Below are 19,733 nucleotides of genomic sequence, written 5' to 3'. Positions count from 1 at the left end.
TGCGGGGCAGGTCGGGCGCAGACTGCCAAGCTCCCCGCACGACGCCGAAGTCGGGGACACATCCTGGCTGCACAGGGTGCGGCAGGAGGAGCCGGGAAGCGGGGACCACGCGGGCCGGCAGGACGGGCCCCCCGCCTGAGCAGGCGGCCGGGCCTCGCCTGGGGATGGGCTGGGGGTGGCAGCCACGATTCCCCCAGGAAGAATAAATTACCACTCTTCCACCCTGCAAAGCCTCTGCCTGCACTTCTTCCCGCATCGCTCGGCAGGAGGGGGGTTGAGGGGGGGGAAGGGGGCTGGACACAGCCCTCCCCTGCTGTCCCCGCCATGAATTGGTTTGGGGGTGTCTGCTCCTGATGGGGAATGGCTGTGGGTGGCGGGTCCGTGAGTGAGACTTAGGGGTGAGAAGTCATTTGGGGGATGGGAAGTCAACATGGGAGTGGGAAGGTGTTGGGATCGGGAGCAGACGCATGGTGACGTAGCCCAACTGCAAAAAAGGCTGACAGCCCAAGTCTCCTAAAAGCCTGGCAGCAGAGAATGCCTGCCAGCTGCGGAAGCGGGCCTGGCAACCTGCAGCATCCCTGGAAGGCGCTGCTGGCCTCCTGCAACCTAAGTGCAGCCTAAGGGTACCTAAGGAACAGAGACTTCCTGAAGATACCACCAGCAAGGGCAAAAGCAAGGAACTAGAAGAGCAATGGGCTGTCTGGGAAGGAGTAACGGCTCTGGGAAAGGCGCCATTCCCAGAGACTAGGAAGCATCGGTTTCTTTCACTTGTCTCAGGTGAAACACAGAAATTAGCAGCAGCTTTTGGCTGCTCTGAGGAGGTGGTGTCCTCTGCTCTGTTCTGTCTCTCTTGATAGAAAAAGGACTCCTTCTCGACCCGAAATGGAGCGCCTCTCCCCCTCAGAACTTCTTGTGCTGCACAAATTGTTCTTGCCTACATGATATCCTCAATCCAGTGAACCTGTGCTGGGGATGCCCGGATGACTCTGAACTCTCTGACGGGAGCCTCACGTCTTTGCAGTGACACTTTGTTCTTGACTCCTTGGTGCCCACCCTCGGGCCCACTCCCGGGTTTGGTCTCTTCCAAGATGGCTTTTCTTAATTAGCCCGACACCTCTCTCCATGCTTGCCTTGAATCACAGAATATTGCCCAGGGGTGGTTTGTGGCCACGTGTAATAACGAGAACTTTACAGCAAAGAAAGCCTCCGTGTATTGCAGCACCCTACCAACTCCCACTTGCCGTCTCTCCACACCCGCAGGCAGGGGGGCATCCCTGAAGGGCTCAACCCTTTGGAAGGTCACGGCATGAACTTCGTTGTTGTCAGAAGCGGGATTCTGTAAAACGTGCACTCCGGGATGCTTTTGAGGAGGTGGTAGAAGAACACTGGGAGGTGCATGAGGCTGTCCTGGTTTCAGCTGGGACAGAGTTTGTTGTCTTCCCAGTAGCTGGTATGGAGCTGGGTTCTGGATTTTGGATGACAGTGACATCAGTGACACACCAATGTTTTAGCTTCTGCAGACCACTGATTACAGAGTCAAGGACATTTCAGCTGCACATACTGCCCTGCCAGCGAGGAGGTTGGGGTTGCACAAGGGGGACACAGCCAGAACAGCTGGCCCAAACTGGCCAAAGGGATGTGCCCTATCATGTGGAGGAGTAGTGCTGAACAATAAAAGTGGGGGGGCTGTCCAGGTTCAGGAGTCTGTCTGGACATCAGTCTGTGGGTGCTGAGCAATTGTATTGTGTAACACTTGTTTCACATAATCCATCATCATAATTATTGTAATTACTTTCCCTTCCTTTTCTGTCCTATTAAACTGTGTTTATCTCAAAGCACGAATTTTACTTTTTCCTTCCTGATTCTCTCCCCCATTCCACTGGGTGGAGGGGAGTGAGCGAATGGCTGTGTGGCACTTAGCTGCCTGCTGGGTTAAACCACAGCATGTGGAAATACATTAAAAAAAGTGGTATTAGCTTTTACTTTACAGACATTTGCTGGAGAATCTCAAATCTCTCTTAGAACAGTTTGCCTGCCTCACTGCTCATAATTTATTACAGCTATCATAAAAATGTAGCTGCTTGTTATGGTAATTGTGACACAGCTATTAATGCAATAGAACCTTTCCAAAAGTTATTGTTCCTCTGTGAAGTGTTCTCAGTGGATCTCTTGAAACAAAGATGTGCCATCTGAGCTGACTGGGCTTCAATAAAACATGAAAATGCCGTTATACCTTCCAAACAAGTACTGTAATAAAACCATAACCTTTATTTCTGCAAAGTCAGTTAACTAAAGGAAACTTTCTTACTATGACTTTCTATAATTCTGTACTGAATGTTACAGTCACCTCTTCAGGAAAAACTGAGTAGGCTTTATTTATTTTATGGCACCTCTAAAACTCTTGCAGTTTTACATGGGGGGAGTAACAAAAACAAAAACAACACAAACATACACTGCCTGATAAATTATACCAATAAACTTTGTTTCATCTGCCAAAAATGTGTTCACACTTTTTTCCCTAGTGAAGGAAACTCTTCTATTCAGGGATCACAATTTGGATAATCTTTCAAGCTTTCCTTTAAAGGGTGGAAGAAGAAAATTGTTGTCCTTTCAAGACACCGCTGATTGGATTGGAAGAATATTTTTTAATCTTTAAAGTACATCCAGAATCTCCTCTCACCCATTCTTTTACCCACAAGTTGTGTTAGACAAAAAGATATAACTTCTGTCACTTCCACAGACACCAAGGCAGGACACCCTGATATGACAGATGTGTCTCTGTGTAGCAGAGCACGAGCGATTGCTCCACAAGCTTCCTCCATCTTTCAGGAGATTCCTAAGCCAGTCCCAGCCCTCAGTTTGCTTCTCTGACATAATCTCTCTGCACAGATCTTCATTCCCCTGAGAAGGGAGAGGCATGCAAAATCGTGCTTAGGCTTTCACCAGACGGGCTCTCCTCTATTCTGTAGTGGGTTTTTTGAAACTTTACATGACTTTGGAGCACCCATGCTTTTTCATCAATGGATGAATGGTGTAATTTAAGGAACTTCAAATCTTAGTAACAGTAATTACTAGTAGTGCCTTGCATCTACTGACATCAAAGTTAATTTTAAGCCATATCAAAAGCCATAGCCTCTTCTTATAAATGAGATGAGCAAAGTTTCAGCCAGATTTAGAGACACGCCTCTAGCTGAAGCAAATTTAAAGACTTCTTTCAACAGTGACCGTCTTCTAGTGATTTTCATCAGCTGAAAACAGGAGTTTTGATTCAAATAACAGAGTCACTGCCTGAGTTGCACACTGTACCACACAGGAATTAGTTTTTATTAGATGATTCTCATCTTGACTAGACATTAGTGCAATAGTGGTCATGCTCTTGCAATATTTCTGAATGATCCTCCTTAACTTATCCCCATAAGTATTTCAACTACTCTCTAAAGCTATTGCACCAGCCTATTTTGGAAGCATGCTCTGGCAGTATCCTTTCAGTTAAGAACAACAAGAGCCATATGTAACACATAACATTAACACTAGATTATATTTTACATTTGTGGAGAAGGAATGAGCAAGTGAAGTCCTATTACGTCGTACACACCTTTTCTTTTTTCTAGATGTGAGTGTGTGTGGAACAGGAAAAATCTCGAGTGTAGTTTTGGAAATCAGGTCTAAAAATGTCTGTCTTTAGACGAGGTTGGTAAACCTATATTTTGACAGCTAAATAAATTACGTGATTCAGAAACACTAGAAGTCCAGCAACTCTGGAGAAAGTGGTAATTCATCTTTCAGATGAGAAACAAATTAAGGTCCTGATCATTTATGATTGTTAATGATCCTAACCACAGTAATGCTATTTACCTGTTACAAATAAATTCCAGTACTATTAATCACTTTCTGCTTGCCTGAGTTTTCCTGGCAGTTACAACCTAAAATGCTATTCATCAGTTATGGCATGATTTTGAAAATGTGATGTATGTAACCAAAAGTACTCTCATTTGATTTTAAGCTACTTAGTTGTCAATTTTTTACAAGCACATGCTTGGAGCATCAGAATTGTAAACTTTTGTATAGGGTTATCATATGTTTTTAATTAGAGCAGCTTCATACGTAGGAAGGGACTCTTTACCATTATTAAGTATTTACTCTTTACTTATAAAGTAATGGTAGATATTGTGATCCAGTGCAATTGTAAACATCTGATCTTTAATTATATGTAAAGCCCTATTATCTAAAAGAGGGTTATAGTCTTATGACACCTACAGATTACAAAGATATTCCCCAGATAACCTCAAATAATTATGCGTCTTCTATTACACTGAAATAATAGAGAGTGTGCCTTACAAGCAGTCACCTAGATTTCCTGGGCTGTGTATTGCTTCAGGTGCTTATTATATGTGTATTGCTGAACAAGATCAGATACTTTTAGCACGATATTTCTTATAATGAAGAGTAGTGTTTGAGTCAGTGGAGAAATTCCTTATTAAAAATTGAAAAAGGATTTAACAAATATGCTACAGTCTTTTACTCACATTTAAGCTAGATTTTGGCTATCAGAAAGCATATCATGAGTGAGCTGTTTTCTAGCTTTTAAAATCCTTGCTTCAACTATATCATCTTTGCCTACTTATAGAAAGACTTCTCTAATCACTTCTCACTTCTCTAAGCACTTCTGATCTGTGGCATTTTAAATAATTAAGTTGTCTTAGCAATAGCATAATTAAATTGTCTTGGTTTTAATTAGATTCCCTTGATTTTTTTTTTCTAATTACTTCACAACTTAAGGAAAGCCTCATTGTGAACACTGATCTGAAATCTCTGATGTGTTTAATAATATGAGGCAAAAAATATCTGTAGGTGAAAATCTCATCAAATTATATTTGCAGGCATTCTTATAACTTTCAGTAAGGTTAATATCAAGCAGCTTACCTTGTCATCCAATTTCCGTGCGCTGAATGAAAGTTCAACGTAGTCATCATTGCCAGACAATTCCTCAGCAATCACCTAAATGGAAAGCTACATTTGAGTTCTGCATGGTGTAATGAAAATGGAGAAAGGTGTCATTTGCCAATGTGAAGACTGGAGACCCCATTAGGAAACTGGAGTGTGGTACGAGTTAATATATTTCTCTTTGCAATCAGGAAGGACTAATAGCATTCGGTGAACCACTTGCCCAGCTGGGTGACAACTCATTAAGCCTCCAAAACTGAATCATTTTTCATCATGTGACTGTGCCTTATCAAACAGCTGTCAATGGACAGACCTCCACATCCCTCAGGAAGCCCTTTCCTCTAAACAAGTACTTTTCCTCAGATTGGACAATGGAGAATTCCACACAGACTCACAGTGTCCAGAGGAAGAAAAAATGCTATACATGAGTTGCATTATTTAGGTCTAAAGCAAGCTAAGTTGGAAAGTCATCTTTCATTAGTTGCAATGAAAGGCACATATACCAAAGGAGAGTTCTCCTGGTATCATTTGACCGCAGTAGGTACATTTGCAAAATCATTTACTGTATACCGAGCCAGAAGAGAGTAACTCTGCAACAATGTAGTGTAGTTCTTTCAGGTACATAAGATTTACTGACAATGATGCAAGTCACTGTGCTGTGTGATGTTGTTAAAAAAATGAGATCCCAAAGCATCCCTCACGACTAGGCCATTAAAATACTCTAGTGGAGAGAAGGTTTTAACTAAAGATGGGATACTTCACTGAAAAATGTTCTTTGAAACTAACTGCATTATATTCTATTTGGTCTTTCTCTGTCCTACAAATTCTCTCCACAGATTACATCACATAATGAAACATGTTTCCTGGGTATTTCATGTCCACAGCCACACTCTTGGTAGCCACATCGGCTCCCCAGACAGGGTCTGACCATATCCACCACATGGACCTCAGGTCCTGGAGGATCCACTGGGACATTTCAACTCTTCCTCAAATCCACTGATGGCTACTGAGGTGCAGTGGGTGATGCTTTTACTAGCCACATATATGGCCCCCAGCAGTTAGCCAGGCTGCCTACAGCTGCAATAAATTTCATTAGCATTGTGACTTTTTAAGATCTTTTACCCAGTACCTCAGGTTCAGAAATAATGATAACTAATCCATTTCCACTTATGCTGTTGAGACATCAATCTTTTCATATAGTAATTTTTGTCTGAGTTCAGTTTTCTCCCATTTGAGTAAAGTCAGCTCCCTCTTTTATACCACTGGCCAGAAGCCAATGCAGCTAACTAAGGTCCATGTTTTATCATAATCATCCAATGTTAGACCAGAAGGGACAATTAACTCAACTTCTCTCACCTCCCATGAATTACAGACCAAATATTTTTTCCAGAAAACTCTACTAGCAGGCCTAGTGATTTTAGTTGAAGTATTTGTGTTTTCATGAGACTTAAACTCCTTCATGTCCCTCATGGAACAGGAGGTGTGACCAGAACACCACAGGGATAGAAGGAATGAAGTTTGCCCAGATAATCTCAGTGGGCAAAACACATCAGTTTATTTAGGGAGCAAAACTCTCACCTGGCTCTGTTCAGACAGAAAGAAGACTGGGGGATTTCTTTCCAATCCCAGAACCAAAAGGAGAACCTTAGGCATTTAAGCAAATCCCTTCCCAACCAGGCACCAAGGAAGTCTAATCTAAGAAAGAAAATTCCCTGGGCTCTCAGAAAGCATTGTTTCTCACATTCTGCAGTCTGCTCTGTGGTTGAAGGCCAGAAAAAAAAAATAATAATAATAATAATCAAGCCAAAAGAAATCTATCTGGTTAATTGTACATCAAGGAAGAAAATCCTTCTCAATCCCCTTCTCAACTGAGCAGGGAGTCCCAAAGCAGACTATTTTATTATAGTCTCCAACTTAATGCAGAGCTGCAAGTGTCACAAGCATGCTAGGGTTAGTGTAGACAAGCTTGATCTTGCAAACAAGCCAGCAAAGAGAAAGATGAAAGACAGGTAATACACTGATTTTCAGATTTCAAGATACACATGGGGCTGAAGTAACTATCCAGTCTGTAATTGCATTACAACACAGCTAAAATACCTAATATGATAAAGCTTCTGCATTTGGTGTTGCTTATTTTTTTTTTTCCTCACCTTTCAAATACTACCCATGAAAGACTTTTATATTTAATTACTGTTTGTATGCAATATTTTAAGCACAGCTAGAAGTGGGTCAAAATGAATTTCTGAAGCTCTGGAGCTTTGGATAAAAATAATCAAGCTGTACAACTTCTGTGCTGTCACCAAAGTACCTTAAAAGTAGTAGCAGTAGTAGTAAATGTTATGACTTTTTTTTTTCTTTCAAATCATACATTATTTGTTGCAATTTCCTTACACGAAACATTTGTCAGAAACAGTAAAATGAATCTGTTAAATTAACAATTTAAATGCATTTCTCAAGCAAGAGTTTCTCTGGTGACTTAGCATGGTGCTTTTAGGGAGATTTAGTCACATTAGATGCCTTTAAATAACAGGAAAATAGAAGTGCATTTAAGAGTGGCTTACTGTTATAGATGACTTCCCTGCTGTATTCCCATGTTTGAGAAGGGACTTGGAGAGTTTCCTCTGAGAAACAATCTGAAAAAAAAAAAATGAAAGGGAAAAAATTAGAATCTGTAGTAAACACATGGCTAATTATGATTTTAATTTTAAGTTGTTTTTCTGTTTGTTTCTATATCAAGGTAGTGCCTTAATCCACAGTCAGAGTCCTAGCACAGTAAGACTACTGCTGAGAAGAAAGTTTCTCCAGGAGTTTTGCAGACATGATGCAATGGAAGGACAAAGCACCCCGACAGGATCAAGCAGAATGGGAAGAACACAGTTAACTGAGTAATTGTGGAAAACTCAATGTCAGATTTTCCTCAACTGCTTTCAGGATGGAAGTAAAAGGACGTTAGCAAGTTTTAAATGAACTTAGGTGCCAATAAGGGGACAGATGTATACAATAAATATATCAGACTTGCCAAAAACAAACAAACAAACAAAAAAAAAAACACCCTACATTTATTTTTGCAGGAAATTGACAACCATTTCTAAGAGGACACTATTTTATTTCAAGACATCAAGCACTCCAAACTCAGGACAGCAGCAAGCATCCTGCCCCACAGTTTTTATTTCCAAAGTTGTCTCTTTTGCTGCCCAGGTACCAGACCTCCCTTGGAACTCAGCACTGTAAACGAACTTGTCCATTCACTGATTTACAAATATACTTCAAATAAATATTACTAAAGTGACACTGACAAAACATATTGTTTCCTGTTCCAATAACCATTACATTTTCATAACAATCTTGTAACATTTTAAAGTAGACCAGTAAAAATAATAGAAAAGGAAAAAAACTTAGAGTAATGCATAATTGGTAAGCTACAGTTGATCATCCAGTAATGTTAGGTTTCTCCTTTCTCCCTCTCTATAAAGTTAATGCTGTCTTAAAATGTTTCCCTTTTCTTTTTCTTTCTCTCTCTCTTTTTTTTTTCTCCTCTCTTTCTCTCTCTCTTTCTTCCACTGGAAAACTTCAAAATGCAGCCAGAGATAGAGGTAATTCTATACACACCTTAGGACTCAATTAATATTATTTTTAATGTAACAAAATTGGGACAGGATGGCACTATGCCTGCCATGTGCTGTGCAGACACTGAGCAAAAGGTTGTTTCTGCCCTAGGAAGTTCTTTCAACCAGCCCTAGGAAGGTTGTTTCTTCACCTGGATGGCTAATCCATAACACTTCAAATAAAATGAATCACAAATAGAGATCTTTGGGAAAATATACAGAAATACTCATTGTAAGAAAGAGGCAGACATCAAGGGAAAAGAACAGCTCCAGGCACTTTGAGAGAGTCCTGGGCATTACACACATTTCAGCAATAAGCCAAATCAGTAAGGAGCAGCCAGAATCAAAACAGGGTGAGTAATGTGAAATCACAGCCAGCCAAAAAAGGTGCTGTGAGATAGAACCAAATAGGACGTAAATTTTGGCCTAACATCACCATGGGGATTCATCAATTTTCTGAATTGAACAGAAACATGGAAATAACACCTCTGATTCTACTCAGCTACTGTCATGATGGAGGCAGCCAGGCAGAAGCAAGCTTTAGAAGAGTTTTAAATGTGAGACATGGGTGTTACCACAGGCTGGACAGGACCTTCAGATTCCCTTCACCCAGCTCCCCAGTCCTAATGCAGGACCAGCTACCACTGGCTCACCTACACCTGACAGATGTGTCTCAGATACCCAGAGGCAGAGAAATGGTCTCCTCCAGTAATTTATTACACTACTTGTTATCCTCATCATAAATATATTTGCCTAAGAACTATCCTGATTCTTAGCCCATTATTTCTGTCTAATGGGCCATGAATAACTAAGAATTGTTTTCCCTTTCTCTTTCAGGCAATCTTTTATCTGAAGGCTAACATCATATCTCTACAGTCTTTCCAAGAACTGAAGTATGTCCTATTTTTCCTTTTTGACCAGATTTTGGAGAACATCAAACCATTATCAACACTCTCTGATGAGCCCTCACCGACTTGTCCATATCCTACTCTTAGAACAATGCTCAAAATTGGACATAATACTTCAGATCCTCCTTATGCAAGAGGAGCTTCTAATGTTCGCAAGCAACAAGTCTTGTACTCATATGCTCTCGAATTACATTTGACTTTTTTCTGATCACCATGACACTGATGCTATTTATATTTATGATCATTTCAGATTTTTCTTTGCCAGCTGTTTCTAACCCTGCAATTTTGCATCTGGTGATTACTTAAATGGATAATTTGCACTCCTTCTTTTTGGACTGCCTTCCGTAAGCCAACTGCCGCCATTACCTTATTCACATTTCCAAAATTAAGGATTTCACCAAAAATATTGGTCTGTAGCTGCACGCAATGCAGCTCAGAGAGCATGGAAGAAGACCAGGAATTTCAGAATTCAGATCTCCTTGTTTCGTAGGATCTTGTTCACTGCAACCCCTTAACTCACAGCTCTCTTTTCTTGCCAGCTAAAGAGGTTCAAATAAAAATCGTTGCATTCCTATGAACTGTGAGAAGCATGTTACACAATCTTGTTTGAGATTCTCAGATGAAAGGTGATACATAATTATGACAGGTTATTCTTAATACATTATTAAATTGTGGGTTCTGTATCTGACACTGAATTATGGCATCTGGGGAGCAGGACAGATACATCTCTATGACTTCTCTGCTTTTCCCCAAGACTTACAGACAACACTGTAAAATACATTAAGCTCTTCCACGGAAAGCTGTGGGTGTTGTGTACCAGAAACCTCTTCAGATATGTTAAATATATGTATCCCCAGTATCATATGCAGAACTTGGAAGGGAAACTGTCCTTCAGCTAGCCTCCTTTAAAGACAGCAGGACATTTCCTCATGAATGACTCAAATCCCTACAGCTCCTTTTGCTGCTTTGGAAAATTTTGTAGCTTTCAAGTGGCATTGGGCAGACAAAAACCTAAAGCTTGGGAGCTCCCATGCAGGTGACAGACAGCTCACAGCTCCAGAGAACGTAATTTATTCTGATGTTCCCATTACTGGATCACATTAATAAAACTAGATCTCTAAGCCATTAGCATTGTTATGACACAGTGAGGGCCCCACATATGTAAATATGTGCATTTGTGTGCAAACACTTACCAGTTGTTAATTATATGGCCAGCAAAATGAATCTTCCATCTGGCAATAATGTGCCAAGATCATTGCCTCAAACTGTCATTAGTGATTTAGGATCAGCAGACTATCATTGTGATAACTGATAAGAAATCAGTATTCTCTAGCAGGAAATTGCCCTTTTCATTCATGCAGCATACAAAAAGCATCTCACTGGTGAAAAGAGCCACTTCTCCAGATGCTGCCATCAATTATGTAACATATTTATTGTTTATGTATCAGTGTAAATCATCTCCTGAACATCATCATAACAAGTATCAGCTGATCTGATTGCCAGAAAATGAGTCCTAGACAGCAATAACTCATGGGCCTAGAAAATTTGCCTAAGTTTAGGGGTAAAGAGATGCCTGAACTTGCAAATTGGCTTATAATTAACCATCAGGAGTCTTGGTTTGACTTCTACTTCAAAAACTTCCAATTTTAAACTTCACTTTCAGAGACAAGCTTGTGCAACCTGATGTGAAGAAGTGCAGGATGTAAATGCCCCTGTTCTTTCAAAAATTCAGATATTAGAATCCACTTACGACCTAGTAGACCTCATTACATTTCCAGAACATGCTTTTTTCATGAACATTAGAAGCATGACCTATCGCTGAACAAATGGATGTAGAAACCTCAGAGATTTAAGAGGTGAAGCAAAGAGAGAATTAAGAGGTGAAGTTAAGGTTATTTGTGGTGACAGCCACATATAAATTACTACACAGTCCTGGTCTAAGACAGCCACATGTCTAATAATATGTATCATACTTAATACATTTGCAAGAGGCAGGAATAGGAACAGAATGTAAAAGCAGCTGCTCTGTTTTATAGAGGGGGGCACGCACATGAAGTGATTCCTATTTACCTCCTATGAACGTCATCTCAACTAGATTTCTGGTCTGTGCTGCCAAGGGATATCAGCTCTGGGTAAGACGGAGGCAAGAAATTCCCCTGAAGATGCTATAAATTTGCCTTACTACATCCAAATGCAAATAGGCTAGCGACAGATCTTAAGAGATTGCTCTGATTAAAACTGAATTCCCATGTTGCTCTTTGATCCTATCTCCAATTTCAAAATATGAAAGGTGCCTTGCTTTTTTTATTTAAGAAGTACAAACAGCTGCAACATTTTGGATAAAAGCACCAAGGCACTAACACCAGCTGTGTATAGCACATCTTATTCCCCAGCCACTTTTGAACCCACCAAATACTTTTTATGAATGGTGGCAAAGACACAGCAAATATACTACATTTTAACACGAAGAGAGACCAGACAGCAGGTAGGTGCCAGTGGCCTTAACTCTGCTCTCATGAAGAAAAGGTTTTGGGAATGAGTTCACAGATACCAAGAAAACCCTGCAAGAGAAGAAGTTCAGACGTGTGTCCATAATGAAGAAGATTTCATTCTCTATAACTGCTAACACTTTTCTTTCTTTTTTCCAGGTAGAGCCAATTTTATTGCTGTAATCATCCCTTCTGTACATATGATACTTGCTGTACCATACTCATCTCTCTTCAAGATTTGCTTTGTTCCCTGTAGTACTGATCAGCTCACAGCTTTTTTACATTTGAATTACACCTCTCCCTGGTCCTGTTAAAGATCTGTGCCTGAAAATAGTCAATCAAAACATGCAGAAAAAAGATATCCATATCACAAGAGACAATAATGCTATCACAGGAAATAGCTTATCAATAGCACAAAACGTCTTTGAATTTAATTAGTATGTAGTGTATGCAACCCATTTATGATTAGTTATTATTATAACTCATAATAATAGCAAACTAAATTTTAAATTAGTTTTCTAAAGACTGCTACAGTAATTCATACAAAAAGATAAAGTATGTAAAAACAAAGCAGTACAAACTGTACATGTAATTCCATTAACTTTGACTGGCAAGATTAATGTAGAACTGCAAAATCCTACAGCTTCAGAGATCACACTGCAAAGGCAAACCCAAGAGTTTCCTGGGGATAACTAAGGTGTTTAAATGGTTAGGTAAAGTTAGGAAGTGTACTGCGTGAACAACTTCCTTGTGCTCTGAGTCAGCCCTGCTAGAAAATGACATTCATATCTAATAAAGTACATTATTCATCCCACTAATGAATTGAGCAACTTCATTTGGAGGAGATCAAAGGCCAAGTATTTAAGGGTATTTAGACACCTAAGGAGGCATACAGACATCTAATGAGATTTAGGAATTCAAATACCTTGAAATAACTGGTTGTATGTCTTTTGCACCACAGAAGCAGTAGAGCGATTATTAAACAAATATTCTCATACAGACAATTTCAATTTAATTAATTCAGGTGCAATCATGGCTCTGTTAGCTTTTCTCTAATTCAAGAGCAAAGGGATTTGCATTGGTTGAAACTGAAGTAGTAAGCATTTTCAAGTGCATAATCTGTTAATGACATATAGTATTAAAACCACACAAGAAACAGCAATGATCATTACCAAAAAGGTTTTCAATATAATCTGTACAGATATGCATGTATGAAAAATATGAAATCTCTAAACTATACTTGAAAAGGTTTTGAGAGGCCAAGAAGTTCATCTGCTTTTTTCTGTACAGGTGCTATTAGTTGAACAACGGAGTTATGGATTGTAACAGTATTTTAACACCTATGTAAATTAAAAAAAAATCAAACAAATCATGGAATCAGAGATGTGGAAATGGTAGAGGACAACTGCGACAAGTAATAAAAGAAAGCCACAAATGCTACTCCCATTACATACAGCTGGAATGGTTCACAGCATTTAGGAAATAACATCTTTACTGGTTCCTATAATTTAATGATGTTGCAGGCACAGCTGAGTAGGGATCAAGAACGTCTTGGCAATACAAGTGTGTTTTCTTCTTGTTGGAAGATGATTATTCATTGAACAATATTCGTGAGTTCATAAAGATCAGGCTGGGACTTCTGGGCAAGTCTTCAGAGCAAAAAAGTGCTTCTAATCCACTGTCCTGGTACTTCATTCCTGTGTGATTAAGAACTGAACTTTGGCTACTAGAAAGTTTGAGCCCTTACTGTATTAACTTATGTAATTTTATTGCATTATGAAGTTTATGCAATACAAAACAGAATACTCCAAATAAGAGAGCTCATAACACAAGAACATTAACACACAAACAGAAAAGGGTTTGGGGTTTTCCTATCACAATTGAATACCGTGACAATTATGTTATCAATTCTTTGACATAATTTGTCCCTCTAGGATTTTTTTCATTACTTTTTGACAGGTAATAATAATAATAATAATAATAATAATAATAATAATAATAATCCATCTCCTGCCCCTTGAAACAAACACAGTTTTTTTCTGAGTGACAAGAAAGCAAAAATACAGGAATACAAAAGCTTCATTAAATGGGGATTCATTTGGAAGTGATTAGTTAGGGTGAGTGCCTAAACACCATTCCTAGAGATGTGGAAAGGGAAAGTGATAAAAAGGGCACAGAGAAGGGGAAGAATTTACTGTTACAGACAGTATCTGTAAAACCAGCAACAAGGATGAGGTGATTCATGGCACCTAAAGCACCTGTATGAAAACAAGAGGTAACATCTATAAAGTGATGTCCCAAAATAGCTGTTAAAATATTACTGATCATGATTTCACTACTTATCACCAAGACACTGGTACCTGTACTTACCAGTGTCTATGCAAAGCAAAGTAACTACTTTGAAGAGCTAGACTTGAAGAGCCAGAAGACTAAGAACTCAGATGCAGAACCTGATGGAGCATCCCAAGGCACTTAGGTTGCAGTGGTTGCAGAGTGCCAAGCTATTGCTCTATCCCAACACTCCTCCTCCAAGGGAAGAGAGCTGTCATGTGCAGCAAAACCCTTCCAGAATTTCACAGATATGCTTCAAATTCAGACCAATCTTTGTTGGGTTACAAGCACAACACCACAAAGTATCTTTGCTTAAGTATATGATTCTATATGCCATAGGACTGTACTGCTTCATTAACTGCTAAAAAGTGGTATTGATAGATGCTAGATATTTTTATACAGTTACTTAGAAATGAACTGCAACATGAAAAATATTAACCATATTTTTTTTAAAAAGTTGTTATGCATCTTAACCTACTATTTAGCAATTTTACTTTATTCAAGTAATAAATAATACAGCGCGGAAAGCTTAATTGGTTAGAGTATAGTACTTGTCGATGTAAAGTTCCTTAACAAACTGCATTTTATAAACTACTATAAAACTAGATCGCATTTTAAGATGATGCTACTAACTGAGAAAAATTTGTTTGAACTTTCAAGTTTAGTACCTTCTCTAATATTTTAGGGCTTTCTTGAACTTATTAGCATACCAATTGGCAACTAACTTTTGCACAGAACATATTTGCTAGCACTCTGCAGTTTAGCACATTACCGGGACACTCTGAAGATGCTGGTAAAATTGAATGTAAAAGGAGTGAAAGGAACAGATTTTTAGTACTTAAAACAACAGCAAAAAAAATAAATAAAAAAATCATTAAACCTCCCCCCCAAATATTCAAGAGAGAATCTGCTATTGGTTTTATATGAAAGGAGAACTCTTGAGCATCATGATGAAAAAACAAATCACTTTAAGGAAATGTATTTATTTAGTGCACTGAGTTTTTGTTATTTACATTCAGCAGGCGTCTATCCATGACTAGTTGTTGTACTGCGTATAAATACTGCAGCATATGGAATGCCTGTTGACATATCTCTTCTTCACATCCAGGTATAACTGACTGAATGCCAGGATGCTGTTAACCACACTATTTACCAGCAGAGGCACAAAATTGGCTTGTCCCAGCAGGAATGATAGAAAAATATGTTGCTGAATATCCAGCAGGGTATCCATCAACAGTGTATGTTCAGGACTTAACAGGCTACAGCTTTTACTACTCTCTTGGGACACATATTCATTACAGTATTTGGGAGAAGACAATTTATAATAACACTTTCTGAAGGACTGCATTTCTCTGTCTTTCTCATCCAAGATCCCAAATTTCCAATTGACTTGTACTAATTAGGCTGGATGTACCCAGACTGGTATTCCTAAAGAACGACAAAGTCTCTGTCAGCCTACTGCATAACCATTCTCTTGCCTTTCCCACTATGTATTACTCTGATAATTTTCTTTAAGGTAGGAGTATTACATAATGTGGGTAAAAATGTATGTTTACTATACACTTAAATGATGATCTACCAACAGGTAGATCAGATGCAGAACCTGATGGAGAATCCGGGTAACAGTGAATCTCTTATAGATCAGCTATTACCTAGAACAGAGCAAAAGAAGTTGGCACATTCATGGGGTGCAGGCAGGGAATCAGTCCTTCAGACTATGCCTAAAATCTACAGCCTGTCTGGATGTCACAGATAAGACCTATTTGCAATGGGAAAGTGATTTGACAGGCAGGAACACACAGGCACGCAAAATCACAAAATCACAGTATTTTATTCAGCCATTAAATTAATGTAGAGCAACAAATTCACGTCAAAATTAGCTCAGGAAAAGCCAAGTCTCTATTACCATCATAAAAAAATGCAGTAATTAAAACAAACAGCTAAATCTGAGTTTGAGCTCCATATATATAGACTGTGCTGTAAAATTTGCAATTTGAACTCCTCGTAATGGCTTTGCTTCGATGACAATCCCAGCACTAACAACTTGGGGTTTAAAATCAGTTTAGAAACTATATAAAGTTTAAACAAACAAACTAGAAAGTGGAATAATAAAAATAAATAAATAAATAAAATAGCAAAAAATCTAAGCATGGGATCAGAACCCTCAAGGCTATGTTACTGTGAACAGATTTCACACTGTTATTATTTTTTCTTGGTTACCATTAAAATTACACTGCAACCAACCCAGCTGTGTGCTATTTATAGAGATCAAATCATTATAAAGACATGTTTATGCTACAGGCAGCAGCAACGACATTTTTTCCCCTCGTTTTCAAGTCAATTAGGAGAGAAAAACATTGTAATAACTTTTTCTTTCTCGTTCTCCTTGGCATTATAGGAACAGTTTATTTTCATTGATTAAGGCCACAAAATACTCACAAGTCTGTCAAAAAAGAACAGACTTTACTAACTACCAATACTTTCATGTTAAGCTTTCAAGTTACTAAGTATAAATATATTTCTTATTAATTCTCTCACTGAGTAGACTTCTCTTTCAGCTTGTTTGATCCAAATGGCTTTGACCATTCTTAAATAACAGCAATAAGAGAAACAAAGGGATTAATGTGCAGTGGGTGCGGAAGGAACAACAGAAGGTGAGAAGTAAGAAACAAATCTTTGCAGCATCTTCCATTGTGAGTAACACTGTGCAGATGTTTATGCGGAAACACTGCAAAAAATAATCTAAGCAAAAGCACTGCTTGATCTCACCACCCAATTTACACCAGACCACAGAGTGGAAACCCAGCTTAATGAAACTGAGACCACCTGCCTCAGCATTACTATTATGGACAGAATGGAGATCTGTGTTATAAGGCCCTACACAACAAAAAGCCTGCCAGGTAGGAATAAACTCTGTGATTCCTGGGATGCTGTAGCATGCTATCAGTCAGCAATATAAGAATGTGCTGCAGCCCTGGCTCCAACAACCTCTAGATATTGATCCTGTGGGTAGGACTCATCACTCTTAAATTTAGTCACCAAAAAAGTTAGGTATGTACCCTAAGTGGGATGTCTAGACTCTCTTGGTAAGCAATGGAGAAAGACAGGTATCTCATGAAGGCAATTTATCCTAACCTATGATGGGTGTCTCAGGTGGAATGAATCAACCGCTGGAACTGTTTCTCTCCATTGAACTGAAGATGGAAATCAGAAGAGTAACTTAGTCTAGACATCTAATTTTTGGATGACTGAGAGTCAGGGAAATGAATCCAACTCTATCTCTCTATTTGCCACTTCAACAAGCACTACTCTATGTGAATAAAGTGTATTTGTAAGCAAACCTTGGACTTGGAACTTGCTTTAAATCCCATGTAACACTGGGAACCACAAGTTGCTCCCAAATCAGCCTATCTATTAGCACTGACATAATGAGCTTGTGCTTTTACTATGCAAGGCCAATTGCTCATGCTGTTTCCTATAGAACTGGCTGACTTGAAGCTTCACTACACAGCACTAAATCAAACCAGCAGAAATTCTTAATTATCCTGTTCAAAGCACTGATTAAGAATTTTGTCATGAATGACAAATCTCACCCATCAGTCTTTTAACCAAATGAAATACTTCATATACATTGAAAAGATTAGTGACAAGAGAAAAAAACAGCAGTGATACCTACTTGTCCAAGAGTGCACTCCATGCCACCAAGAAAATCTGCCTCCTTCAGCCCATTGTGGTTGCTGCTAATGTCGTGGACTTCAAACCTCAACCGCTGCACCTCTTCAAAATAGAAGTCCACTGTGAACAGCTTGGAGAAGACGGGATTTATACAGGTTCGAATCACTTCTGTCCTGTCAACCTGCCAAATGGAAAAGAGGTCATATGAGTGGCTTCTCGTTCTAGCAGTGATGGACTATAATGAGTCCTTCAAACACAGTTTTGTTCAGTTATCAGGATTGACAGCTGTGACCATGACCACAGGCACTACCATCTGTATGGGCAGCCACTGCTGCCTTTTTCATGTAGGACTGGCCGTGTGTACAAGGCAAGGCCAGCTTCCCTTGCCTCTCCCTTGTAGCACATCTTTGGAAGGGCTTGGTAGGAACACAGGGCACAGCGTGCAGCCTCCTTTGCAGGGTGAATAATGATTGCTCCAGCCGGGTATATGAGATCAGAAAGAAGGTAGAGCCAGTTGCTGAGCACAAGCAAAGCAACTGTCTTGTGCTGGCTGCGTAAATATTTACATAAAACCATCTATAAAACAATTCAATTGTGATCAACAGAACTAAACTAAGAATGAATTTGGTCAGTCAGGAAAAAAAAAAAAGAGAAAAATCTTATAAATGCTATAAGGATGCATGTAAGTTTGAACTAAATCCCTACAAGACTTGTTACTTCACCAAGTTGGTCTTATTTTCTTATTAGAATCATTTAAAAACAAACGAGAAGTCTGTAAGCAAAGAGCCAAATATGAAACAGTCAAATAAGTTATCATGCCTCAGCAAGTTATCCCCTTTCAGTTCAATCACAATAATTGAACCAAGACATGTTTTTAGCACAACTAAGACAACTGAAGCCAGCATACCTCACCTTGACTTGGAGATGACTTGCCACATATAGTCTGCTAGTCTATCATTGGATGGCCAAATCTTCTCTACCTGGTTATAATTTGATCACTTTGGAGCATATATTCATATCTTTAGATGCCATTAATTTTACTTAACACAGGTAATAACAACCTTTAGCTCCTTCCCTACTGCTAAGCAAATTTTAGCTCTGCATATATACTCAAAAAACCTCCTGGTCACAGCAATATTTCTGTGCTTAGATTTAGCAGAGAGATCACAGGAAACAATGAGAAATTTCCTTTTCCTCAATGAAAAATATGGTCTGAGTTTCCCATAAGTGGTCATTGCAAACAACAGTGGCAGAGTGGTATGGTGCGCTGTGATTATCTAGGGATAATAACTGTGAAATTAACTATAGAATAACTACAGAATTTACATCTCCAGCAGTACCAATCCATCACTACAGAAGAGCAGCAGAGTGATGCAGTTTTATCAAACTAAGTGAAAAAACAAGCAAAACCCCAAGAAATTACTCATTTTGGACAATGTACATGACTAAGGAGTAGAGAACTGGATAGATAGCAAACAACTTTTCATAAAAATATATCAATTTTTCCACCTTGCCAAGTAGCATTACAAGAATCTGACTGATTATATGCTTCTTACTGCTACCTCCAAACCTTACAACTGCTGAAGAAACACCAATGAATCTACATTTTTATTTCCTAAAAAAAAAAAGTGTTCACTGAGTGTTTTCCAGTTCTCTTAAAATGCAGTTCTTGGGTTTCCTGTTCTTGAAGTAGGGCTTTGCTACTTTTCATTATGATGCATTACTGGTGACAGCGAAAGCAATGAAGCAATTTCCTTTTTCTCAGTCTCTTTGCTTTGGTA

General features: G+C 39.0%; 1 protein-coding gene across 6 annotated transcripts in view; it reads right to left on the bottom strand.

Moving 5' to 3' along the window:
- Positions 1-19,733, bottom strand: part of CPNE4 (copine 4) — a 256,158-nt gene that overhangs the window by 93,169 nt on the left and 143,256 nt on the right. For all 6 annotated transcript variants that reach the window (XM_072033424.1, XM_072033422.1, XM_072033426.1 and 3 more), the window contains 3 exons: positions 17,954-18,133; positions 7,506-7,577; positions 4,924-4,998 (listed from right to left, as the gene is read on the bottom strand). In XM_072033424.1, coding sequence (XP_071889525.1) covers positions 4,924-4,998; positions 7,506-7,577; positions 17,954-18,133 — 327 coding nt within the window. The remainder of the gene's footprint in view (positions 1-4,923; positions 4,999-7,505; positions 7,578-17,953; positions 18,134-19,733) is intronic.

The sequence above is a fragment of the Anas platyrhynchos genome, chromosome 2, assembly GCF_047663525.1.
Source record: "Anas platyrhynchos isolate ZD024472 breed Pekin duck chromosome 2, IASCAAS_PekinDuck_T2T, whole genome shotgun sequence".
Classification (NCBI taxonomy): domain Eukaryota; kingdom Metazoa; phylum Chordata; class Aves; order Anseriformes; family Anatidae; genus Anas; species Anas platyrhynchos.
The sequence above is the reverse complement of the archived record's forward strand: the minus strand, read 5'-3'. Positions and strand labels throughout refer to the sequence as shown.